The sequence below is a fragment of the Littorina saxatilis genome, linkage group LG1 (genome assembly GCF_037325665.1).
Source record: "Littorina saxatilis isolate snail1 linkage group LG1, US_GU_Lsax_2.0, whole genome shotgun sequence".
Taxonomy (NCBI): Eukaryota; Metazoa; Mollusca; class Gastropoda; order Littorinimorpha; family Littorinidae; genus Littorina; species Littorina saxatilis.
The window spans coordinates 130,843-158,514 of record NC_090245.1 but is presented as its reverse complement, the minus strand read 5'-3'; the positions used below and the strand labels follow the sequence as shown (position 1 = coordinate 158,514).

Here is a 27,672-nt window from a genome sequence, read left to right as displayed (position 1 = left end):
ACGCACAAACGCACAGACAGACAAAGTTACGATCGCATAGGCTACACTTACGTGAGCCAAAAATAGTACATGTACATGTTTGGTAGCGCAAGGTAGTGCGAGGCCGCGTGCGGCCGCGTGCGGTCGCGTAGTATTTAGTCAACCCCGGCGGAAGTGATGTTTAGTTAGTTTCCTTGGATTCAAGATGGAGGCATGATCAGAGCACCTGCCGAATGAGATTTCATACCGTAAACCAGTTTCTTTAAAAATGAAGAGCCGTTTTATGGTCGTCAGACATATGTCTCCCTGGTGTTCACATATAAAACACACAGAAGACTTTTACTTTGCCTGAGATCAACGGAATGAGCGTAAGGCACGATCCAACAAGATTTAGTATTGATTTGTTTCCCTTGCTTAGACTGTTGTCATATGATACATTGACATTTTCTTCAGCTCTTTGTGGAATGAATGACGCCGTACAGCTCTTGTCAGCGTATGATTGAAGAGTGTGTTTCTGATTTTGGGTAGTTTTCACATTGACAAGAGTTTGTGTCTCGAAAGTCGTATTATAGATTCAAACAGATATAGTCGAGTTAAACTCCGTTTATATGCTCTTTTATGGTGCTGACACTGAATAGTGCATGCAAAGTAAACTGGACTTAAATTTTGACAGACTATCCAGGTCAGGAAACATATTTCAACAGCATACACACATGTCTATAACAGATTAATTTCAAGGAGGTGTTGTACATCAAATCATATATATATACATAGGAGAATTGTTGTGTCCATCGTTAGGATCACAAACACCCCACATTGATGTGCATCACTGCATGGCAAGCTTAAAACTAAATCTAAACATCCAGGTGAGGAATGCATACAGATCACAGATAGCAACCATGATGCTCTAACTTATTCTATGTGGTTTAGACAGATGACATCCCAGCCAGCACCCCGATATTGGCCCGATATCGACCCGATATCGACCCGATTTGCAATCTGATATCGGGATTTGATATCGGTCCGATATCGGGATCCGATATGAGGCCGATATCGATTCTCTGCCCAATGTCGTAATCCTATATCGACCCGATTTGCAATATCGGGGTGCTGGCTGGGATGATGCTCTAACTCATTCTATGTGGTTTAGACAGATGACATGATATTCTCTAACTCATTCTGTGTGGTTTAGACAGATGACATGATCACACCGGTGACACTGTGACGGTTCCCCTACGCTTTGTGTTCGGTGCCCTGACCCTTTGTGTTCGGTTCCCACTCGGTTCCCACACGCCAAAATTCGCGGACAAAACATCCATTTATGGTAGTATTACGCAATGTTGCTCTCTGAGAATGGTCTTGTTAGATCTGTGAGTGTTTACACTACATGCCTAGGTGCTGTTGGATTGAAGGTTTTTGATATTTTAGCCGTTATTAGGTAGAATGCCTTCCACTTTACTGCAAAACTGCATAATTCGTAGCATCGGCAAGAAATATCCTACCAAAAAATGCCTGCTTGGAACTGTCGTTGGTCCAGCAAAAAGTTCAACATGTCTGTAGCAGACAGCCCAAGTTTCAAGATAGTAGGGCCATCCAAACAGCCGTAATAATAAAAACAACAAAAGTAGTCAGTGAAATTGGCTGTGTTCGGTCCCCCCACACTTTTGTGACGTAGGCGTGACGGTTCCCATAATTCATTGTGTCGGTCCCCACTTTCTGTGTCGGACCCCACTTTCGACCTAATTTCTCTGTGACGGACCCCACAACCAGCCTATTTTGTGTCGGTCCCCACACCTTCTTGGATTTATGACTTGCCGGTTACTTGTATCATTGTATTCATTGAATCTAATTGTCTCGGAGTTATTTTTCAGCAAAAACCGGCAAGGCAGCACCTTTTGTGATACCAAGTAAGTCAGATGACATCAGTATGTGTGTGTGTGTGTGTGTGTGTGTGTGTGTGAGAGAGAGAGAGAGAGAGAGAGAGAGAGAGAGAGAGAGAGAGAGAGAGAGAGAGAGAGAGAGAGAGAGAGAGAGAGAGAGAGAGACTAACTTTATTAGTTTATGCCACAAATAATATATAACATTATTTATCTCTGGGACGGTTCCCAGTATACCAGCAAATTATGTGTTGATCCACCCACACCTTCTTGAACTGGCCTTCCCAATATCTACTCTTAGTCTTACGGCCTTGGAGATATGCAATTTGGCACATTTTTAAAATAAAAGATCCACCTGTAGTATGTGAGATTCAGTTTTCAGAGCAAAATGCTGCCCAGGGACTTCTAGTGGTGATCGAAAAAAAAAAAGAGTACTTGCCTGTGTCAAGTATGTGTCTTTATCCACGCTTGTTGTAAGAGGCAACTTTTCCCAGCTCCTTGTGTTCATGACTGCTTGCTCTTAAAATTAATTACTTTATGACAGTCAGAATACAATGGAACAAGGCTACATAAACCCTGACAGCCTACGACAACGGCCCGACTAAGGCTCAACACCGCGCCAATAAATTCAGCATTGGGCCAATGTTGGGCCATGATTGCTCCGTTTTCGTAGGCTATCAGGGTCAAAGATACATATTGGTAAACTAGTAAAATACATGTTCAGCATCATCGGCAATACCACAAAAGGATTAAAACAAGAAATTCCTCCGATAGGAACTACACCCCCGTCAAAGGGAAATAACCTTCTCAGTTGGTGGCAGTGAGAATGGTTATTTCCCTTTGACCAACGGGGGTGTCCGTCTATACCAGGCCTTGTATAATTTTAATCCACCAATAACTCCCTAACCGTGTGTTTGACTGGTCCCAATTTTTGTAAGGACCGTCTCAGGAATGTATAGAACCTGTTCACCAAATTTGGTGACGATCGGTCCGTTCATTCTTGAGATCTACTTGCGAACACAAACACATCGAGTGAAACCTATACACACCCCTATACCGGGGGTGTAAAAATCCTATTAGCTGTATGTCAGCGGCACAATGCAACCAGAACCAGCGTTTATGTGGAGTGATCGGGTGCTGGTCACTACCGCGAGCGTCACTACCGCGAGTACCACTACCGCGTCTCACACTAAAGTTGTGTTTCCGTACCCGCGACAGCGTTTTTCCAGCGGTGCGACGAAAATCAAGCACATAGAAAATGACCAGGAGTGTTTCCACACGCGCGACGCGTTAGCGGCGCGACAAGCGGCAAGCGACGCGATTTTTTTGAAAGGGTCCTGGAGCGATTTTTTCGCGTTGTCGCGCGGCAACGCGGGAGTTTACAGATTTTACCGCATGTTTAAAACGCAAGTACGGAAACACGTCACGCGTTTGCGCGCGTTTTCTTTTGTCGCTGCCGCTGTCGCGGGTACGGAAACAGAACTTACCGCGAGTACGACACTACCGCGAGTACGACACTACCGCGTGTCACACTACCGCGAGTATAACATTACCGCGTGTCATTTTATGACTTCCATGGCTGAAGGCAAAGGTTGAAATGTTTCCTTGAAATATAAAACAAAAAGGCCTGGTCTGTTCTCTGAACACTAATTCAATGTTTGTCATGCTAACCAAGAACTCAAAACGATCAGAACACACTATCAGAATACATATAGAATGGGTTGCTTCCAATCAAAGCCGTTAGAACACAAACTCACAAGAAGTAAGTTTGCATGCGTTCTCTCTACGGTTATGGTACTCGCGGTTGTGGTACGCGCGGTAGTGTGACACGCGGCAGTGTTATACTCGCGGTAGTGTCGTACTCGCGGTAGTGTGACACGCGGTAGTGACGCTCGCGGTAGTGTCGCATAACCGGAGTGATCTGGAAAGGTGTCAATCTCTCTCTCTCTCTCTCTCACACATACACACACACACACACACACACCCACACACACACATACTGATGTCATCTGACTTACTTGGTATCACAAAAGGTGCTGCCTTGCCGGTTTTTGCTGAAAAATAACTCCGAGACAATTAGATTCAATGAATACAATGATACAAGTAACCGGCAAGTCATAAATCCAAGAAGGTGTGGGGACCGACACAAAATAGGCTGGTTGTGGGGTCCGTCACAGAGAAATTAGGTCGAAAGTGGGGTCCGACACAGAAAGTGGGGACCGACACAATGAATTATGGGAACCGTCACGCCTACGTCACAAAAGTGTGGGGGGACCGAACACAGCCAATTTCACTGACTACTTTTGTTGTTTTTATTATTACGGCTGTTTGGATGGCCCTACAATCTTGAAACTTGGGCTGTCTGCTACAGACATGTTGAACTTTTTGCTGGACCAACGACAGTTCCAAGCAGGCATTTTTTGGTAGGATATTTCTTGCCGATGCTACGAATTATGCAGTTTTGCAGTAAAGTGGAAGGCATTCTACCTAATAACGGCTAAAATATCAAAAACCTTCAATCCAACAGCACCTAGGCATGTAGTGTAAACACTCACAGATCTAACAAGACCATTCTCAGAGAGCAACATTGCGTAATACTACCATAAATGGATGTTTTGTCCGCGAATTTTGGCGTGTGGGAACCGAGTGGGAACCGAACACAAAGGGTCAGGGCACCGAACACAAAGCGTAGGGGAACCGTCACAGTGTCACCGGTGTGATGATGCTCTATCTCATTCTATGTGGTTTAGACAGATGACATGATGCTTTAATTCACTCTGTGTGGTTTAGACAGATGACATGATATGCTCTATCTCATTCTATGTGGTTTAGACAGATGACATGATATGCTCTAACTCATTCTGTGTGGTTTAGACAGATGACATGATGCTCTATCTCATTCTATGTGGTTTAGACAGATGACATGATGCTTTAATTCACTCTGTGTGGTTTAGACAGATGACATGATGCTTTAATTCACTCTGTGTGGTTTAGACAGATGACATGATGCTCTATCTCATTCTGTGTGGTTTAGACAGATGACATGATATGCTCTAACTCATTCTGTGTGGTTTAGACAGATGACATGATATGCTCTAACTCATTCTGTGTGGTTTAGACAGATGACATGATATGCTCTAACTCATTCTGTGTGGTTTAGAGAAGTACACAGATAACATGATGCTCTAACTCATTCAGTGTGGTTTAGACATGTATATAACATGATATGCTCTAACTCATTCTGTGTGGTTTAGATAATTAGACAGATGACATGATGCTCTAACTCATTCTGTGTGGTTTAGAGAATTAGACAGATGACATGATACTCCAACTCATTCTGTGTGGTTTAGAGAGTTAGACAGATGACATGATGCTCTAAGTTAGTCTAACTCATTCTGTGTGGTTTAGACAGATGACATGATATGCTCTAACTCATTCTGTGTGGTTTAGAGAGTTAGACAGATGACATGATGCTCTAACCAGTTAGTCTAACTCATTCTGTGTGGTTTAGAGAGTTAGACAGATGACATGATGCTCTAACTCATTCTGTGCTGTTCAGACAGATGGCAGGCCAAGAGACAGACCTGAGTAACGAAGGCAGTCGGAGGAACGGTTGGTCGCTGCCCTTGCACCTGCTACAGCTGGGCGGTTGGCTGGCTGTCCTCTACTTCATGTTCATCTACTTTACCACCATGGTGCCCGCCCTGCCGGCCCACTGGCAGCCCGCCGCTTACATCGTATCCTTTTGTCTCACACTATGCACTAGATAGAATCACAACCATTGTACACTATGCACTAGATAGAATCACAACCATTGTACACTGCACTAGATAGAATCACAACCATTGTCCACTGTACACTATGCACTAGATAGAATCACAACCACTGTACACTACTATGCACAAGATAAAATCACAACCACTGTACACTATGCACTAGATAGAATCACAACCACTGTACACTATGCACTAGATAGAATCACAACCACTGTACACTATGCACTAGATAGAATCACAACCATTGTACACTATCCACTAGATAGAATCACAACCACTGTACATGGATAGAATCACAACCATTGTGCATTATGCACTAGATAGAATCACAACCATTGTACACTATGCACTAGTTAGAATCACAACCATTGTACACTATGCACGAGATAGAATCACAACCACTGTACACTGCACTAGATAGAATCACAACCATTGTACATTATGCACTAGATATAATCACAACCATTGTACACTATGCACTAGATAGAATCACAACCATTGTACACTATGCACTAAATAGAATCACAACCATTGTACATTGTGCACTAGATTTAATCACAACCATTGTACACTATGCACTAGATAAAATCACAACCACTGTACATAGATAGAATCACAACCATTGTACACTATGCACAAGATAGAATCACAACCACTGTAAACTATGCACTAGATAGAATCACAACCACTGTACACTATGCACAAGATAGAATCACAACCATTGTACACTATGCACTAGATAGAATCACAACCACTGTACACTATGCACAAGATAGAATCACAACCATTGTACACTATGCACTAGATAGAATCACAACGCAACCATTGTACACTATGCACTAGATAGAATCACAACGCAGCCATTGTACACTATGCACTAGATAGAATCACAACCATTGTACACTATGCACTAGATAGAATCACAACCATTGTACACTATGCACTAGATAGAATCACAACCATTGTACACTATGCACTAGATAGAATCACAACCATTGTACACTATGCACTAGATAGAATCACAACCATTGTACACTATGCACTAGATAGAATCACAACCATTGTACACTATGCACTAGATAGAATCACAACCATTGTACACTACTCACAGAATCATTTCATTTTTTGTACATTGTACCACTGTGCGCGCCTTCGTGTGCGAGGCTGGTACTACAATTGTTCATACGAAATGACAAACACAGGTTACAAGCGATAACGCGCAAAAATACTGGTTTATTACTTTACATCTGATCAGTATTGTATATTGATTACAGTACTATGTATTGCGTAATTCAGTACAGCAGTCCCTCTCATGAACGGACACCCTTGGGCCATAGCAAAACTGTCCGTACATTGCAGGTGTCCGGTCACGGGAGGGGTGACCACACCACCCCCTCCCCCATACACTCAGTCACACAGAGACACACAAACAGGATTGAGTCTATGCTAATCACTTCTTGTAGCTACTAAACAATAACAATAAACTCCTAATACTTCTTTAAACGTTCTGTAAAAAGGATTTGTATGAAAAGTGTTGAAAAGAAGAGATAAAATAAATCCTCAAGGCAGTGAACACACTCACCATGCACTGACATACGAAAGCGGCAGCCACACAAACACAGCACAGAGGAGCGTGTGCAGATGCTTTGCAAGAATAAGCTTGAAAACCAGTTTGAATAAATAGCAGCAGATAGAGCTGCATGTCATAATCATGTAATTTATTTTTTCTTGTCTGGCTTTATTGACTGCATGCCGATCATGTGGCATGGCAGTGACTTTTCACTCTTCAGTCGGAAATACACTGTACATAACACAGCTCCCACTCTCCCTCTACCCCAAGCCGTGACAACTGATGCTTGGAAATTGTGTGGAAGAGTACACCCCTCTATTTCTCTCCAATGCTCTTCCTGCTGACATGCAGTGACACCGGACACCCCACAGAGTTTAGCCAGCTAACCCTCCACCCCCCCCCCCCCCCTCCTCTCTCCAGCCATGTACTGTTGGGGGCTGTGGCCAGAGAGGCCAGCTGCACTGTTCACTCAGAGCAAAACCAGTTGACTGTGTCGTAACTTTTGACAAAGCAAGACAACAGAAGGGTTCACAGATTAGGCAACCGACTCACTGGTCAAGGCTGAGGGGAAACAAGAGTATCTTGTCAATGAAAGAGGTTAACGTTACACACAGACACGATGCTGAGAACTGTGGTCGGTTTTTCACTCACTTTCGCTCAGGACCTTCATCGACTGTGGTTTCTGTTGTTTATGTCCAACAGACAAGAATAAAGAGCTCAGTGCAGTTTCATGTTGGTATCTTCGCATGTACTCCACTCCTGACCAAAACTACCTCCCCTCCTGATGGGTACACGTGCACTCAAGTTATCAGTGACTGTCATCACGCCATTGCGGCTGTGATCTTTGTCCCAAGAACCGGACTGCTCTGTTATCGATTTTGTTGTGGTGAAAATTTGAGATGGTCTGTCCGTACATTGGAGGTATGACCTGCTGTTGGGACCGAAAATGAGTGTCCGCGTCCACGTTTTGCAGGTGTCCGTTTAAGGGGGGGCAAATATAGAAGGAAAACACTCCGTGCCCAGCAAATGTGTCCGTACATGTCAGGTGTCCGCTCACGCCGGGGGCCGTACATTGCAGGGACTGCTGTATTGCATATTGCGTATTGCGGTAAAAAAACTAAACAGAAAGAAAAAGAGAAAAGAAAACAAAGTATTAGACATGGCAAAGATATCAAAAATGCATAAACAAAACGCAAGAAACAAAAAGGGAAAAATAAACAATCACAAGACAGGCGAAAACAAACAGACAAGAAAGTTACAATACCAAACACTCGTTGGTTAATCCTTTAACAGTAATAAAGGATTACGTTCCTTACGTTAAACAATACAATAAACACTAAGAATACTCAAGAAACTTAGCATAAATACGTTTAAAACCAAAATGGCTACTTTAAGGAAAATACAAAACGTTGACTCATCAGGCCAGGAATACAATAGCAAACTGTCATACTAAAAAGTCTCTAAACGACAACGTTCCTGCGTTAATCAAAGTCACAAACAAGATATTTCCTCATCCAATTTCCCCCAATAGCGTTATTAGAAATAAGCTCGTTTACAAACGATCACCACAGACCGCAAGCTCTTTTACCTAAATTCCTTTAACGTAAGGCTAGGATAAGTCAGAGAAAACGTTTCACTTCGAACTTCGTTAATCACAGAAAACACAAGTTATCATTATAAACATTAGCGACTTTCTAGCGTCTACAAATCATTGCTGTACGTTTCACAAAACTAGAATAGTTGAACACACAATAAAGAAACACTACAACATGTCAGACTTTCAACTCACGTTATACATAAACAACTCACAAAGTCATTACAAAATGGCGACCAAAATACAACACAAACAAGTAACAACAAAAATTACCTTATGCGCTGTGTGGGTTGACCAGAGTACCAAAACTGTAGCCTCTCAACGAAGGGCACAAAACAATTCACAACTTTCAATTCACAAAATTTCAAAAAACTGTATCCAAAACACGTTCACGTTGACACTATCCAAACTGTTCACGTTGACTTTAAAACATTACAAGAAGAACTCCATCAGCTCACTTGTTAACCGGCTTTGATACGTTACATAAAACATCCACACTGTTCACGTTGACTTTAAGACATTACAAGAAGAACTCCATAAGCTCACTTGTTAACCGGCTTTGATACGTTACATAAAACATCCAAACTCTTCCATAAAAACCCTCAGATCGACTGAAGAGAGGAAGTCAAACAGTAATATTTATAGAAAACAAAAACCTAATATGGAATAGTTATTTAAAGGTAAAAGGTCACCATATTGACCAACCAACAACATTCCTAAGACAGAATCGGGTGAGACTACTATTTTACAACCAATCAGTACCGATCACGCACTTCGAAAATGCTCATAACTTAAAACGGTATATTTTACAGAAAGAAGATCAAGGAACTAGCTGACATTAAAAACTAAAAACACGTGAGTCACACGTATTCTAAAGCTTACAACGCAGTTTCGCAGGGCTCACTCCAAAACCAGGACACGGAAAAGAGGACGTGAATCTCATGCGTATTCTAAAACTAACGACGCAGTTTTGCAACGCTCCGACCAAAACCAGGTCACAACAAGGAGCACGTGAGTCTCACACGTAAAAAATAGTTAAATAACGCTCCACAAAAAAACAGTTCACAACAAGGTGCCATGATAACACTGTCCACTTGCTTCACACCGTAAAATGGCTGAAGCAAAAAGTATTCACAACAACAAGAAAATAGGTGAATGCATGCCACATCGGCATGCACAACCACCACTGTACACTATTCACAGAATAATTTTTATTTTCTGTACCACCATTGTAGACTTTTCACAGAATCATTTTCATTTTCTATACCACCACTGTACACTATTCACAGAATCATTTCATTTTCATTTTCTGTACCACCACTATACACTACTCACAGAATCATTTTCATTTTCTGTACCACCACTATAAACTACTCACAGAATCATTTTCATTTTCTGTACCACCACTATACACTACTCACAGAATCATTTTCATTTTCTGTACCACCACTATACACTACTCACAGAATCATTTTCATTTTCTGTACCACCACTATACACTATTCACAGAATCATTTTCATTTTCTGTACCACCACTATACACTACTCACAGAATCATTTTCATTTTCTGTACCACCACTATACACTACTTACAGAATCATTTTCATTTTCTGTACCACCACTGTACACTACTTACAGAATCATTTTCATTTTCTGTACCACCACTATACACTACTCACAGAATCATTTTCATTTTCTGTACCACCACTGTACACTACTCACAGAATCATTTTCATTTTCTGTACCACGTACCACTGTACACTACTCACAGAATCATTTTCATTTTCTGTACCACCACTGTACACTACTTACAGAATCATTTTCATTTTCTGTACCACCACTGTACACTACTTACAGAATCATTTTCATTTTCTGTACCACCACTGTACACTACTCACAGAATCATTTTCATTTTCTGTACCACCACGTACTGTACACTACTTACAGAATCATTTTCATTTTCTGTACCACCACTGTACACTACTCACAGAATCATTTTCATTTTCTGTACCACCACTATACACTACTCACAGAATCATTTTCATTTTCTGTACCACCACTGTACACTACTCACAGAATCATTTTCATTTTCTGTACCACCACTGTACACTACTCACAGAATCATTTTCATTTTCTGTACCACCACTATACACTACTCACAGAATCATTTTCATTTTCTGTACCACCACTGTACACTACTCACAGAATCATTTTCATTTTCTGTACCACCACGTACTGTACACTACTTACAGAATCATTTTCATTTTCTGTACCACCACTGTACACTACTCACAGAATCATTTTCATTTTCTGTACCACCACTATACACTACTCACAGAATCATTTTCATTTTCTGTACCACCACTGTACACTACTCACAGAATCATTTTCATTTTCTGTACCACCACTGTACACTACTTACAGAATCATTTTCATTTTCTGTACCACCACTATACACTACTCACAGAATCATTTTCATTTTCTGTACCACCACTGTACACTACTCACAGAATCATTTTCATTTTCTGTACCACCACTTATACACTACTCACAGAATCATTTTCATTTTCTGTACCACCACTGTACACTACTTACAGAATCATTTTCATTTTCTGTACCACCACTATACACTACTCACAGAATCATTTTCATTTTCTGTACCACCACTGTACACTACTTACAGAATCATTTTCATTTTCTGTACCACCACGTACTGTACACTACTTACAGAATCATTTTCATTTTCTGTACCACCACTATACACTACTCACAGAATCATTTTCATTTTCTGTACCACCACTGTACACTACTCACAGAATCATTTTCATTTTCTGTACCACCACTTATACACTACTCACAGAATCATTTTCATTTTCTGTACCACCACTGTACACTACTTACAGAATCATTTTCATTTTCTGTACCACCACTATACACTACTCACAGAATCATTTTCATTTTCTGTACCACCACTGTACACTACTTACAGAATCATTTTCATTTTCTGTACCACCACGTACTGTACACTACTTACAGAATCATTTTCATTTTCTGTACCACCACTATACACTACTCACAGAATCATTTTCATTTTCTGTACCACCACTGTACACTACTCACAGAATCATTTTCATTTTCTGTACCACCACTTATACACTACTCACAGAATCATTTTCATTTTCTGTACCACCACTGTACACTACTTACAGAATCATTTTCATTTTCTGTACCACCACTATACACTACTCACAGAATCATTTTCATTTTCTGTACCACCACTGTACACTACTTACAGAATCATTTTCATTTTCTGTACCACCACGTACTGTACACTACTTACAGAATCATTTTCATTTTCTGTACCACCACTATACACTACTCACAGAATCATTTTCATTTTCTGTACCACCACTGTACACTACTCACAGAATCATTTTCATTTTCTGTACCACCACTTATACACTACTCACAGAATCATTTTCATTTTCTGTACCACCATTGTAGACTTTTCACAGAATCATTTCATTTTTATTTACTGTACATGTACCACCATTGTAAACTGAACGAAAAAGAACAGACTTTCTTAGATAAAATGTAGAGCAATGTAGAATAGATATTCGCTGAAACTGAACAAAAAAGAACAGGCTTCCTTAGACTGTAGAGTACGTATTCTAGAATTAATGCCAAAGCACTGGATAGTGTCAATGAAAGCTGAAAGATAGGAACAGACATCTATAGACTGGTGTCTATTGTAGGAACAGACATCTATAGACTGGTGTCTATTGTAGCAACAGACATCTATAGACTGGTATCCATTTTGATAGCAGAGATTACTGTTGCTTAAAATGAACAAAACAGAACAGACTTCCTTAGCTGCGGACAAGGTGAACGGCCTGATGGCTCTGGCAATCATGGTAACCATGGTAACTGCCACCACCATCAACCCCGCCGACCCAGCGGTGCTTGGCAAGATGGTGAAGACAGTCGGGCGTCTTGACCGGTCGAAACATCCCCACGCAATCCTCAACCAACACTGCTACCTGTGTCAGGTCAATGTGTGAGTCTTCTTTCTTATTGCATGAGTTATGTTGCTATACAGTAAAGTGTGGACCTCTCCAAACATCCCCATCCTCAACCAACACTGCTACCTGTGTCAGTGTGAGTCTTCTTTCTTATTGCATGAGTTGTGTTGGCTATACAGTAAAGTGTGGACCTCTCTAAACATCCCCATCCTCAACCAACACTGCTACCTGTGTCAGTGTGAGTCTTCTTTCTTATTGCATGAGTTGTGTTGGCTATACAGTAAAGTGTGGACCTCTCTAAACATCCCCATCCTCAACCAACACTGCTACCTGTGTCAGTGTGAGTCTTCTTTCTTATTGCATGAGTTGTGCTGGCTATACAGTAAAGTGTGGACCTCTCTAAACATCCCCATTGTTCCTGTCTGTTAACAGCTGTGTTGATCATCATTGTTCCTGTCTGTTAACAGCTGTGTTGATCATCATTGTTCCTGTCTGTTAACAGCTGTGTTGATCATCATAGTTCCTGTGTGGAGAAAAGGGCAGTGCACATAGATTTGTTTGGGTATCTCTTATTTTCTCTATATGAGCCTTGTAAGTGTACAAGAGGGGATACAGTACGTTGCCTGTGCGTTGAGCAGAGAAAGTAGGTCATTTTAAGCTGACAACTTGTGTGCGGCCGAGATGGCGGCTAATTGACTGGACTTGCACCCCTCCTAGTTGTACAGTACAAAGTGACTCGAGTTTGAGTTTTGGGATTTTTTTGGCCCTACCTTTTATGATAATGTCTGAAGTACTTGTTTTCTGATTCTACACACACACACACACACACACACACACACACACACACACACACACACTGACATACTCTCTCTCTCTCATCACATCTTAATCATCATTTTATTAATCCATGAAACTCGTTATTATAACTAGTTTTTATTTTTTATTTTTTTATTTTGTGTGTGTGTGTCTGCACGGGTACGTGAGTCTCCTCTTTCGTTCCCATTCATCTCACCCCCCCCCCCCCCCCCCCCCCCCCCCCCCCACATTTTGTTTGGTCTACAGACCTCAAAACTGCCGCTTTTCAACTCTAACTTTTTCTTGCCTGTGTTATTGTTGGCTTCCCCTCGAGTAGCTTCCCTTGCTTCTCTGTCTTTGTCATTTGTTGGTTTGTGCAGTGCAGTTGTTTTGTCAGTTATTCTCCTCTTTATCTGTTCTATCGTCTTTCTTCTTCTTTTTTGTGTGTGTACTTTTGTGTTTTTGTGCCTGAAGAAGACCCTTAGGTCGAAACGTCGCTGTTATTCGTTCCGTGTTCGTCATTTTAACGTGAGTACATTGCTTTTTGGTCTCTTTATTTTATTTTAGTTTAGTTTTTTAAACACTTGAACTTTTTATGCTTAGCGTTTAAGATTGCTTTCACATCAAACCCTAACAACAACAACAACAACAACACCGGCAGCATCAATTCCAACAACAACCATTCAGAAAATGATAACTACAACAAGAATATCACAAACAGCAACTTATACTTCTGGGTAAAAAAAAAAAATATGGTCGGAACCCTCCGAACTCTCCGAACTCGTTTGAGTCTTGCTAATCCACACTTGTATCATGAAAATCCCGTCACAGTTACTTCCCTTTAGTCGTGCATTTCAATAACATGAAAAGTAAACTGTCTGCGGATAATATAAGGCGGATTGCATCAGGGGATTAGTAGTGAAAACTCAAACTAGTGTTTTTGTTAGTTTTAACCTGATTACAAATTCTGAGTTAATTAGTAATTCTTTTGGCTGTTTAAAACGTGTTATATAAATATATATATATATATATGTAATGTATAATGTCATGTATGTCTAAAAGGGACAAGTTGGAAGATTAGGCATCGCCTAAAACCTTCATACTCCGTTACGGCGGAGGGCTGACCGTGCACCCAAAAGCGGACTCAACCAAATGGGTATTTTTTGAAAGCTTGGGGCCTGCCGAACATAAAAATCGATGTTAACAAGAAATATTCAAGGGCGCACTTTCTCTTCTCAGTCAAAATTCAACTATACCCTGAAGAGTGATGCACGAGCATTTCAGACGCTTGCCTCTGAAAAAAGAAGTTCTCAGCCAAATTACGAACTCAAACTGGTACGTTTTACATATAAATGTGTTAGTTGGTATCTTTTGATTATCACAAAACAATTTGCGACTGCTTTGGCCGAGGATGCTGGTGACAGTATCATTATTATGAACCCTACCCTAAATCCAGGAAAGACGTCGTCCAAAATGTAGGTAAGTTTTGATTAAAAATAAATTCACACAAGACTAGTATTGTTGTTTGGCTTCAATGGATATATTTTCGTCAAGTATGATGTCTTTACATAATATCTGTAAAATATGAATGGATTTGAACCATATACTATGTCACTATGACCTTCCAATCTTCCTAACGCCCAGCCCAGTAAAGCATGCGAGACGTTTCCTGAACAAATGTCGCTTTGTGGTGCGAGTTCAGTGTGACATGATTAGTTTCCAGAACCCCATTTCTGACTTTCGAAGTTTATCTACATACATTTAGCAATGCACGAGCAAAATATGACAACTTAATGGTGCCTTTTGGTTTAATGCTATGGTAAAAAATCCTAGTGATAGTGTTTACAGCTTGAAACAAAACATAACAGAGGGGAGTAGTCTTCCTCAATCTGGTTCAGAGCATAATGTATTTCTATTTTCAGAGGTAGCATTATTTCTGATAAGAGCTAGAGCCAATATAATGATGCTGAATATTTGGCATAGTATATGGTTCAAATCCATTCAAATTATACAGATATTATGTAAAGACATCATACTTGACGAAAATATATCCATTGAAGCCAAACAACAATACTAGTCTTGTGTGAATTTATTTTTAATCAAAACTTACCTACATTTTGGACGACGTCTTTCCTGGATTTAGGGTAGGGTTCATAATAATGATACTGTCACCAGCATCCTCGGCCAAAGCAGTCGCAAATTGTTTTGTGATAATCAAAAGATACCAACTAACACATTTATATGTAAAACGTACCAGTTTGAGTTCGTAATTTGGCTGAGAACTTCTTTTTTCAGAGGCAAGCGTCTGAAATGCTCGTGCATCACTCTTCAGGATATAGTTGAATTTTGACTGAGAAGAGAAAGTGCGCCCTTGAATATTTCTTGTTAACATCGATTTTTATGTTCGGCAGGTCCCAATCTTTCAAAAAATACCCATTTGGTAGAGTCCGCTTTTGGGTGCACGGTCATCCCTCCGCCGTGACGGAGTATCATCCCTTCGTAATAAAGTTTTGAATCTGAATCTGAATCTTTCTCTCTCTCTCTCTCTCCTTTTTTCTCTCTCTTTCTTTTATTTTTCCTTTTTTTCCTCGATATTCCTTTTATTTGTATTTTCAATTCATGAATTCATTTATTCAGTAAAATGTAGGTTTTATGTTAATCATATATATATAAATATATATAATTATACATGTATATGGCTAATGCGAATGTACAAAGACGATTGAAACTGGTGTGTGCAGACGGTTTTTGTTATGGCATTGGCCGTTGGTGCTTTGAGCACGAGTTGTTTTTGCGGGTCAGTTTTATGGGCATGGATTTGTCGTTTGATATGAACGTCTAGTGTACGTTTTGTGTACTAAAGAGAAAGAAGAAGTATTTTTGTGTGTGAAATAATTGCTCAGTCTTTGAGAGACAGTTTGTAATAGGAAGTTTTGCAGTTCGTCTGCGGTTTTGTCTACCTACAAGTGTTTGGTATCTACGGATACGTTGTAAGGTTTGTTATTTTATGACATATGTTTGTACAGCATTTTTCATGTGGGTTTTCTTAATAGAAGAGTTTTTGTGTATTTTTGAGGAAGTCTAACTTGAGTTTGTAAGGAGGCTGGCAGCAGGCTCGGAGCCCTCCACCTCCCCTCCCTTTTGCTCCCGTGCTGCCAGAGTGAGATTCTCATTGGTCCCGCTTGAGTGAACCTATGCCCTATGCTTGGTGCCTCTCCCTGGAGTTGCGTGTGGTTTTGTTGGTATGTGTGCCTTAGTGCCAGTGCCTGACCTGATAGACCACGTCCTCAATACACAGCTCCAGTCCCACTTGCAATAGTGAACAGTGCGCAATTAGAGTACTGCGCGCTACTCTAAGGGTTTCAACAGCAGTGATCGAGCGGCGTCGCTCGATTTTGTCCTGGCCCCGAACCCCTGCCCAATTTTTCCTGCAGATTAGGACTTAGGTTTTGTTTTTGGAGAGTAAGTTAAGTCACCAGGGTACGTACGGGCCATGCCCGATTTTTGAGCAGTTTAAAGACTTAGATTAGACTTGGACACAGACAGTTAAATTTACGTGAAGCTACCACCGCTCGGCTGTCTGTTAACAGCTGTGTTGATCATCATTGTTCCTGTCTGTTAACAGCTGTGTTGATCATCATTGTTCCTGTCTGTTAACAGCTGTGTTGATCATCATTGTTCCTGTCTGTTAACAGCTGTGTTGATCATCATTGTTCCTGTCTGTTAACAGCTGTGTTGATCATCATTGTTCCTGTCTGTTAACAGCTGTGTTGATCATCATTGTTCCTGTCTGTTAACAGCTGTGTTGATCATCATTGTTCCTGTCTGTTATAACAGCTGTGTTGATCATCATTGTTCCTGTCTGTTATAACAGCTGTGTTGATCATCATTGTTCCTGTCTGTTAACAGCTGTGTTGATCATCATTGTTCCTGTCTGTTAACAGCTGTGTTGATCATCATTGTTCCTGTCTGTTATAACAGCTGTGTTGATCATCATTGTTCCTGTCTGTTAACAGCTGTGTTGATCATCATTGTTCCTGTCTGTTATAACAGCTGTGTTGATCATCATTGTTCCTGTCTGTTATAACAGCTGTGTTGATCATCATTGTTCCTGTCTGTTATAACAGCTGTGTTGATCATCATTGTTCCTGTCTGTTAACAGCTGTGTTGATCATCATTGTTCCTGTCTGTTATAACAGCTGTGTTGATCATCATTGTTCCTGTCTGTTATAACAGCTGTGTTGATCATCATTGTTCCTGTCTGTTATAACAGCTGTGTTGATCATCATTGTTCCTGTCTGTTATAACAGCTGTGTTGATCATCATTGTTCCTGTCTGTTAACAGCTGTGTTGATCATCATTGTTCTTGTCTGTTAACAGCTGTGTTGATCATCATTGTTCTTGTCTGTTAACAGCTGTGTTGATCATCATTGTTCCTGTCTGTTATAACAGCTGTGTTGATCATCATTGTTCCTGTCTGTTATAACAGCTGTGTTGATCATCATTGTTCCTGTCTGTTATAACAGCTGTGTTGATCATCATTGTTCCTGTCTGTTAACAGCTGTGTTGATCATCATTGTTCCTGTCTGTTAACAGCTGTGTTGATCATCATTGTTCCTGTCTGTTATAACAGCTGTGTTGATCATCATTGTTCCTGTCTGTTAACAGCTGTGTTGATCATCATTGTTCCTGTCTGTTAACAGCTGTGTTGATCATCATTGTTCCTGTCTGTTATAACAGCTGTGTTGATCATCATTGTTCCTGTCTGTTATAACAGCTGTGTTGATCATCATTGTTCCTGTCTGTTAACAGCTGTGTTGATCATCATTGTTCCTGTCTGTTATAACAGCTGTGTTGATCATCATTGTTACTGTCTGTTATAACAGCTGTGTTGATCATCATTGTTCCTGTCTGTTAACAGCTGTGTTGATCATCATTGTTCCTGTCTGTTATAACAGCTGTGTTGATCATCATTGTTCCTGTCTGTTAACAGCTGTGTTGATCATCATTGTTCCTGTCTGTTAACAGCTGTGTTGATCATCATTGTTCTTGTCTGTTAACAGCTGTGTTGATCATCATTGTTCCTGTCTGTTATAACAGCTGTGTTGATCATCATTGTTCCTGTCTGTTATAACAGCTGTGTTGATCATCATTGTTCCTGTCTGTTATAACAGCTGTGTTGATCATCATTGTTCCTGTCTGTTATAACAGCTGTGTTGATCATCATTGTTCTTGTCTGTTAACAGCTGTGTTGATCATCATTGTTCCTGTCTGTTATAACAGCTGTGTTGATCATCATTGTTCTTGTCTGTTAACAGCTGTGTTGATCATCATTGTTCCTGTCTGTTATAACAGCTGTGTTGATCATCATTGTTCCTGTCTGTTATAACAGCTGTGTTGATCATCATTGTTCTTGTCTGTTAACAGCTGTGTTGATCATCATTGTTCCTGTCTGTTATAACAGCTGTGTTGATCATCATTGTTCTTGTCTGTTAACAGCTGTGTTGATCATCATTGTTCCTGTCTGTTATAACAGCTGTGTTGATCATCATTGTTCCTGTCTGTTATAACAGCTGTGTTGATCATCATTGTTCTTGTCTGTTAACAGCTGTGTTGATCATCATTGTTCCTGTCTGTTATAACAGCTGTGTTGATCATCATTGTTCCTGTCTGTTATAACAGCTGTGTTGATCATCATTGTTCCTGTCTGTTATAACAGCTGTGTTGATCATCATTGTTCCTGTCTGTTATAACAGCTGTGTTGATCATCATTGTTCCTGTCTGTTATAACAGCTGTGTTGATCATCATTGTTCCTGTCTGTTATAACAGCTGTGTTGATCATCATTGTTCCTGTCTGTTAACAGCTGTGTTGATCATCATTGTTCCTGTCTGTTAACAGCTGTGTTGATCATCATTGTTCCTGTCTGTTATAACAGCTGTGTTGATCATCATTGTTCCTGTCTGTTATAACAGCTGTGTTGATCATCATTGTTCCTGTCTGTTATAACAGCTGTGTTGATCATCATTGTTCCTGTCTGTTATAACAGCTGTGTTGATCATCATTGTTCCTGTCTGTTATAACAGCTGTGTTGATCATCATTGTTCTTGTCTGTTAACAGCTGTGTTGATCATCATTGTTCCTGTCTGTTATAACAGCTGTGTTGATCATCATTGTTCCTGTCTGTTATAACAGCTGTGTTGATCATCATTGTTCTTGTCTGTTAACAGCTGTGTTGATCATCATTGTTCCTGTCTGTTATAACAGCTGTGTTGATCATCATTGTTCTTGTCTGTTAACAGCTGTGTTGATCATCATTGTTCCTGTCTGTTATAACAGCTGTGTTGATCATCATTGTTCCTGTCTGTTATAACAGCTGTGTTGATCATCATTGTTCCTGTCTGTTATAACAGCTGTGTTGATCATCATTGTTCCTGTCTGTTATAACAGCTGTGTTGATCATCATTGTTCCTGTCTGTTATAACAGCTGTGTTGATCATCATTGTTCCTGTCTGTTATAACAGCTGTGTTGATCATCATTGTTCCTGTCTGTTATAACAGCTGTGTTGATCATCATTGTTCCTGTCTGTTAACAGCTGTGTTGATCATCATTGTTCCTGTCTGTTAACAGCTGTGTTGATCATCATTGTTCCTGTCTGTTATAACAGCTGTGTTGATCATCATTGTTCTTGTCTGTTAACAGCTGTGTTGATCATCATTGTTCTTGTCTGTTAACAGCTGTGTTGATCATCATTGTTCCTGTCTGTTATAACAGCTGTGTTGATCATCATTGTTCCTGTCTGTTATAACAGCTGTGTTGATCATCATTGTTCCTGTCTGTTATAACAGCTGTGTTGATCATCATTGTTCCTGTCTGTTATAACAGCTGTGTTGATCATCATTATTCCTGTCTGTTATAACAGCTGTGTTGATCATCATTGTTCCTGTCTGTTATAACAGCTGTGTTGATCATCATTGTTCCTGTCTGTTATAACAGCTGTGTTGATCATCATTGTTCCTGTCTGTTAACAGCTGTGTTGATCATCATTGTTCCTGTCTGTTAACAGCTGTGTTGATCATCATTGTTCCTGTCTGTTATAACAGCTGTGTTGATCATCATTGTTCTTGTCTGTTAACAGCTGTGTTGATCATCATTGTTCCTGTCTGTTATAACAGCTGTGTTGATCATCATTGTTCCTGTCTGTTAACAGCTGTGTTGATCATCATTGTTCCTGTCTGTTAACAGCTGTGTTGATCATCATTGTTTGTTCTGTATCCAAGAGTTGTTTTTTTACTTGGTTTGTGTTGGGCGACTTCCCTTCCCCCTTTTTGGTTTGGCAGCCGCCATTTGTACTGGTCAGCCAGCACCAGGTCCCGCTTGATTCTGAAACATCTTTAGTTTAATGTACGCTCACATGTTGCAAGTACAGTCATTTTATTTCTAAAAGTTTCTTTGAGGTATTTGTTCGGTAATTTGTTTGTGTGAGGTGGAGTGGAATGCGTGTCGTTGGTTTTATTTTGGGGGTTCATCGGCACAACGTGCTTTTGCTTTTGTTTAATTTCATTTTACGTGCTCCGATATTTGGATGCTTAGTGGGGCGGTAACAGTGGAGTTTGTTTTATTGGTGAGTGTGGTTCCGTGGTACGGACTCGTTTGCCAAATAGTGTTTTGGTCTGATGTTATTATTGTTGTTGTTTTTCAGTTTTTCACCGCAATGACGCATGACGGGAGAAGCAATACTCAAGTCAATTAAAATGGTGACACTATCTGCGCACAGTTTGTTGTTGAGTTTCTGAACGAACGTGGAGGCAGAACATTGTTCCTGTGTGTTAACAGCTGTGTTTCTGTGTGACTGTTCCAGGGGTCCCAAGTCAAAGCACTGTCGAGCCTGCAATAAATGCATTGCAGAGTTTGACCACCACTGCAAGTGGCTCAACAACTGTGTGGGAGGGCGCAATTATAAGTAAGTTGTGTTACACTTTCACACAAAATTGAACATTCAATGTACAACAAACGTTTAGGTGGTACCCGGTGGTGAATATTAATAATGGCTCAAGTAGACATAAAGGAACATGTAAATGGACATCATGTAGACATGTAGACATCAAGTAGACATCAAGTAGACATCATGTGAACATCAAGTAGACATCATATAGACATCATGTAGGCATCAAGTAGACATCAAGTAGACATCAAGTGAACATCTGGTAGACATCATATAGACATCATGTAGGCATCAAGTAGACATCAAGTAGACATCAAGTGAACATCATGTAGGCATCAAGTAGACATGTGAACATCAAGTAGACATCATGTAGACATGTAGACATCAAGTGAACATCAAGTGAACATCAAGTAGATATCATGTATACATCATGTATACATCATGTAGACATCATGTAAACATCGTGTAAACATCGTGTAGACATCGTGTAGGCATCAAGTAGATATCATGTAGACATCAAGTGAACATCAAGTGCACATCAAGTACATATCATGTAGACATCATGTAGACATCATGTACATATCATGTAGACATCATTTAGACATCAAGTAGACATCAAGTAGACATCATGTAGACATCATGTAGACATCATGTAGACATCATTTAGACATCATGTAGACATCATGTACATATCATGTAGACATCATTTAGACGTCAAGTAGACATCATGTAGACATCATGTAGACATCATTTAGACATTATGTAGACATCAAGTAGACATCATGTAGACATCATGTAGACATCATGTAGACATCAAGTAGACATCATGTAGACATCATGTACATATCATGTAGACATGTAGACATCATGTACATATCATGTAGACATCAAGTAGACATCACTGGTATGCTGGTCATTGTTACATATGGTTTCTGTCATCACTGGTATGCTGGTCATTGTTACATATGGTTTCTGTCATCACTGGTATGCTGGTCATTGTTACATATGGTTTTTGTCATCACTGGTATGCTGGTCATTGTTACATATGGTTTCTGTCATCACTGGTATGCTGGTCATTGTTACAGATGGTTTCTGTCATCACTGGTATGCTGGTCATTGTTACATATGGTTTCTGTCATCACTGGTATGCTGGTCATTGTTACATATGGTTTCTGTCATCACTAGTATGCTGGTCATTGTTACATATGGTTTCTGTCATCACTGGTATGCTGGTCATTGTTACAGATGGTTTCTGTCATCACTGGTATGCTGGTCATTGTTACATATGGTTTCTGTCATCACTGGTATGCTGGTCATTGTTACAGATGGTTTCTGTCATCACTGGTATGCTGGTCATTGTTACAGATGGTTTCTGTCATCACTAGTATGCTGGTCATTGTTACAGATGGTTTCTGTCATCACTGGTATGCTGGTCATTGTTACATATGGTTTCTGTCATCACTGGTATGCTGGTCATTGTTACAGATGGTTTCTGTCATCACTGGTATGCTGGTCATTGTTACATATGGTTTCTGTCATCACTGGTATGCTGGTCATTGTTACATATGGTTTCTGTCATCACTGGTATGCTGGTCATTGTTACAGATGGTTTCTGTCATCACTGGTATGCTGGTCATTGTTACATATGGTTTCTGTCATCACTGGTATGCTGGTCATTGTTACAGGTGGTTTCTGTCATCACTGGTATGCTGGTCATTGTTACAGGTGGTTTCTGTCATCACTGGTATGCTGGTCATTGTTACATATGGTTTCTGTCATCACTGGTATGCTGGTCATTGTTACAGATGGTTTCTGTCATCACTAGTATGCTGGTCATTGTTACAGATGGTTTCTGTCATCACTGGTATGCTGGTCATTGTTACATATGGTTTCTGTCATCACTGGTATGCTGGTCATTGTTACAGATGGTTTCTGTCATCACTAGTATGCTGGTCATTGTTACAGATGGTTTCTGTCATCACTGGTATGCTGGTCATTGTTACATATGGTTTCTGTCATCACTGGTATGCTGGTCATTGTTACATATGGTTTCTGTCATCACTGGTATGCTGGTCATTGTTACATATGGTTTCTGTCATCACTGGTATGCTGGTCATTGTTACAGATGGTTTCTGTCATCACTGGTATGCTGGTCATTGTTACAGATGGTTTCTGTCATCACTGGTATGCTGGTCATTGTTACAGATGGTTTCTGTCATCACTGGTATGCTGGTCATTGTTACAGATGGTTTCTGTCATCACTGGTATGCTGGTCATTGTTACATATGGTTTCTGTCATCACTGGTATGCTGGTCATTGTTACATATGGTTTCTGTCATCACAATGGTATGCTGGTCATTGTTACATATGGTTTCTGTCATCACTGGTATGCTGGTCATTGTTACATATGGTTTCTGTCATCACTGGTATGCTGGTCATTGTTACAGATGGTTTCTGTCATCACTGGTATGCTGGTCATTGTTACATATGGTTTCTGTCATCACTGGTATGCTGGTCATTGTTACAGATGGTTTCTGTCATCACTGGTATGCTGGTCATTGTTACAGATGGTTTCTGTCATCACTAGTATGCTGGTCATTGTTACATATGGTTTCTGTCATCACTGGTATGCTGGTCATTGTTACATATGGTTTCTGTCATCACTGGTATGCTGGTCATTGTTACATATGGTTTCTGTCATCACTGGTATGCTGGTCATTGTTACATATGGTTTCTGTCATCACTGGTATGCTGGTCATTGTTACATATGGTTTCTGTCATCACTGGTATGCTGGTCATTGTTACAGATGGTTTCTGTCATCACTGGTATGCTGGTCATTGTTACATATGGTTTCTGTCATCACTGGTATGCTGGTCATTGTTACATATGGTTTCTGTCATCACTGGTATGCTGGTCATTGTTACATATGGTTTCTGTCATCACTGGTATGCTGGTCATTGTTACATATGGTTTCTGTCATCACTGGTATGCTGGTCATTGTTACATATGGTTTCTGTCATCACTGGTATGCTGGTCATTGTTACAGATGGTTTCTGTCATCACTGGTATGCTGGTCATTGTTACATATGGTTTCTGTCATCACTGGTATGCTGGTCATTGTTACATATGGTTTCTGTCATCACTGGTATGCTGGTCATTGTTACATATGGTTTCTGTCATCACTGGTATGCTGGTCATTGTTACAGATGGTTTCTGTCATCACTGGTATGCTGGTCATTGTTACATATGGTTTCTGTCATCACTGGTATGCTGGTCATTGTTACATATGGTTTCTGTCATCACTGGTATGCTGGTCATTGTTACATATGGTTTCTGTCATCACTGGTATGCTGGTCATTGTTACATATGGTTTCTGTCATCACTGGTATGCTGGTCATTGTTACATATGGTTTCTGTCATCACTGGTATGCTGGTCATTGTTACATATGGTTTCTGTCATCACTGGTATGCTGGTCATTGTTACAGATGGTTTCTGTCATCACTGGTATGCTGGTCATTGTTACAGATGGTTTCTGTCATCACTGGTATGCTGGTCATTGTTACAGATGGTTTCTGTCATCACTGGTATGCTGGTCATTGTTACATATGGTTTCTGTCATCACTGGTATGCTGGTCATTGTTACATATGGTTTCTGTCATCACTGGTATGCTGGTCATTGTTACATATGGTTTCTGTCATCACTGGTATGCTGGTCATTGTTACATATGGTTTCTGTCATCACTGGTATGCTGGTCATTGTTACAGATGGTTTCTGTCATCACTGGTATGCTGGTCATTGTTACATATGGTTTCTGTCATCACTGGTATGCTGGTCATTGTTACATATGGTTTCTGTCATCACTGGTATGCTGGTCATTGTTACAGATGGTTTCTGTCATCACTGGTATGCTGGTCATTGTTACAGATGGTTTCTGTCATCACTGGTATGCTGGTCATTGTTACAGATGGTTTCTGTCATCACTGGTATGCTGGTCATTGTTACATATGGTTTTTGTCATCACTGGTATGCTGGTCATTGTTACAGATGGTTTCTGTCATCACTGGTATGCTGGTCATTGTTACATATGGTTTCTGTCATCACTGGTATGCTGGTCATTGTTACATATGGTTTCTGTCATCACTGGTATGCTGGTCATTGTTACATATGGTTTCTGTCATCACTAGTATGCTGGTCATTGTTACAGATGGTTTCTGTCATCACTGGTATGCTGGTCATTGTTACATATGGTTTCTGTCATCACTGGTATGCTGGTCATTGTTACATATGGTTTCTGTCATCACTGGTATGCTGGTCATTGTTACATATGGTTTCTGTCATCACTAGTATGCTGGTCATTGTTACAGATGGTTTCTGTCATCACTAGTATGCTGGTCATTGTTACAGATGGTTTCTGTCATCACTGGTATGCTGGTCATTGTTACATATGGTTTCTGTCATCACTGGTATGCTGGTCATTGTTACAGATGGTTTCTGTCATCACTGGTATGCTGGTCATTGTTACAGATGGTTTCTGTCATCACTGGTATGCTGGTCATTGTTACATATGGTTTCTGTCATCACTGGTATGCTGGTCATTGTTACATATGGTTTCTGTCATCACTGGTATGCTGGTCATTGTTACAGATGGTTTCTGTCATCACTGGTATGCTGGTCATTGTTACATATGGTTTCTGTCATCACTGGTATGCTGGTCATTGTTACATATGGTTTCTGTCATCACTGGTATGCTGGTCATTGTTACATATGGTTTCTGTCATCACTGGTATGCTGGTCATTGTTACAGGTGGTTTCTGTCATCACTGGTATGCTGGTCATTGTTACATATGGTTTCTGTCATCACTGGTATGCTGGTCATTGTTACATATGGTTTCTGTCATCACTGGTATGCTGGTCATTGTTACATATGGTTTCTGTCATCACTGGTATGCTGGTCATTGTTACATATGGTTTCTGTCATCACTGGTATGCTGGTCATTGTTACATATGGTTTCTGTCATCACTGGTATGCTGGTCATTGTTACATATGGTTTCTGTCATCACTGGTATGCTGGTCATTGTTACAGATGGTTTCTGTCATCACTGGTATGCTGGTCATTGTTACATATGGTTTCTGTCATCACTGGTATGCTGGTCATTGTTACAGATGGTTTCTGTCATCACTGGTATGCTGGTCATTGTTACATATGGTTTCTGTCATCACTGGTATGCTGGTCATTGTTACATATGGTTTCTGTCATCACTAGTATGCTGGTCATTGTTACATATGGTTTCTGTCATCACTGGTATGCTGGTCATTGTTACAGATGGTTTCTGTCATCACTGGTATGCTGGTCATTGTTACAGATGGTTTCTGTCATCACTGGTATGCTGGTCATTGTTACATATGGTTTCTGTCATCACTGGTATGCTGGTCATTGTTACAGATGGTTTCTGTCATCACTGGTATGCTGGTCATTGTTACATATGGTTTCTGTCATCACTGGTATGCTGGTCATTGTTACATATGGTTTCTGTCATCACTAGTATGCTGGTCATTGTTACATATGGTTTTTGTCATCACTGGTATGCTGGTCATTGTTACATATGGTTTCTGTCATCACTGGTATGCTGGTCATTGTTACATATGGTTTCTGTCATCACTGGTATGCTGGTCATTGTTACATATGGTTTCTGTCATCACTGGTATGCTTGTCATTGTTACAGGTGGTTTTTGTCATCACTGGTATGCTGGTCATTGTTACATATGGTTTCTGTCATCACTGGTATGCTGGTCATTGTTACAGATGGTTTCTGTCATCACTGGTATGCTGGTCATTGTTACATATGGTTTTTGTCATCACTGGTATGCTGGTCATTGTTACATATGGTTTCTGTTATCACTGGTATGCTGGTCATTGTTACAGATGGTTTCTGTCACCACTGGTATGCTTGTCATTGTTACATATGGTTTTTGTCATCACTGGTATGCTGGTCATTGTTACAGATGGTTTCTGTCATCACTGGTATGCTGGTCATTGTTACATATGGTTTCTGTCATCACTGGTATGCTGGTCATTGTTACAGATGGTTTCTGTCATCACTGGTATGCTG

General features: G+C 40.3%; 2 protein-coding genes across 4 annotated transcripts in view; one reads left to right on the top strand and one right to left on the bottom strand.

The window, feature by feature from the left end:
• The window catches only part of LOC138958861 (uncharacterized), a 316,763-nt gene that overhangs the window by 265,154 nt on the left and 23,937 nt on the right, over positions 1-27,672 (bottom strand). The gene's annotated exons all lie outside the window — the stretch shown is intronic.
• The window catches only part of LOC138958928 (palmitoyltransferase ZDHHC1-like), a 66,687-nt gene continuing 39,193 nt past the window's right edge, over positions 179-27,672 (top strand). Inside the window, exons 1-5 of one of the 3 annotated variants that reach the window (XM_070330285.1) lie at positions 179-347; positions 1,851-1,886; positions 5,416-5,593; positions 12,681-12,853; positions 21,475-21,576. In XM_070330285.1, the coding sequence (XP_070186386.1) occupies positions 5,420-5,593; positions 12,681-12,853; positions 21,475-21,576 (449 nt within the window). In that variant the 5' untranslated portion in view covers positions 179-347; positions 1,851-1,886; positions 5,416-5,419. The remainder of the gene's footprint in view (positions 348-1,850; positions 1,887-5,415; positions 5,594-12,680; positions 12,854-21,474; positions 21,577-27,672) is intronic. The other 2 variants (XM_070330270.1, XM_070330277.1) reach the window with 2 other exon arrangements.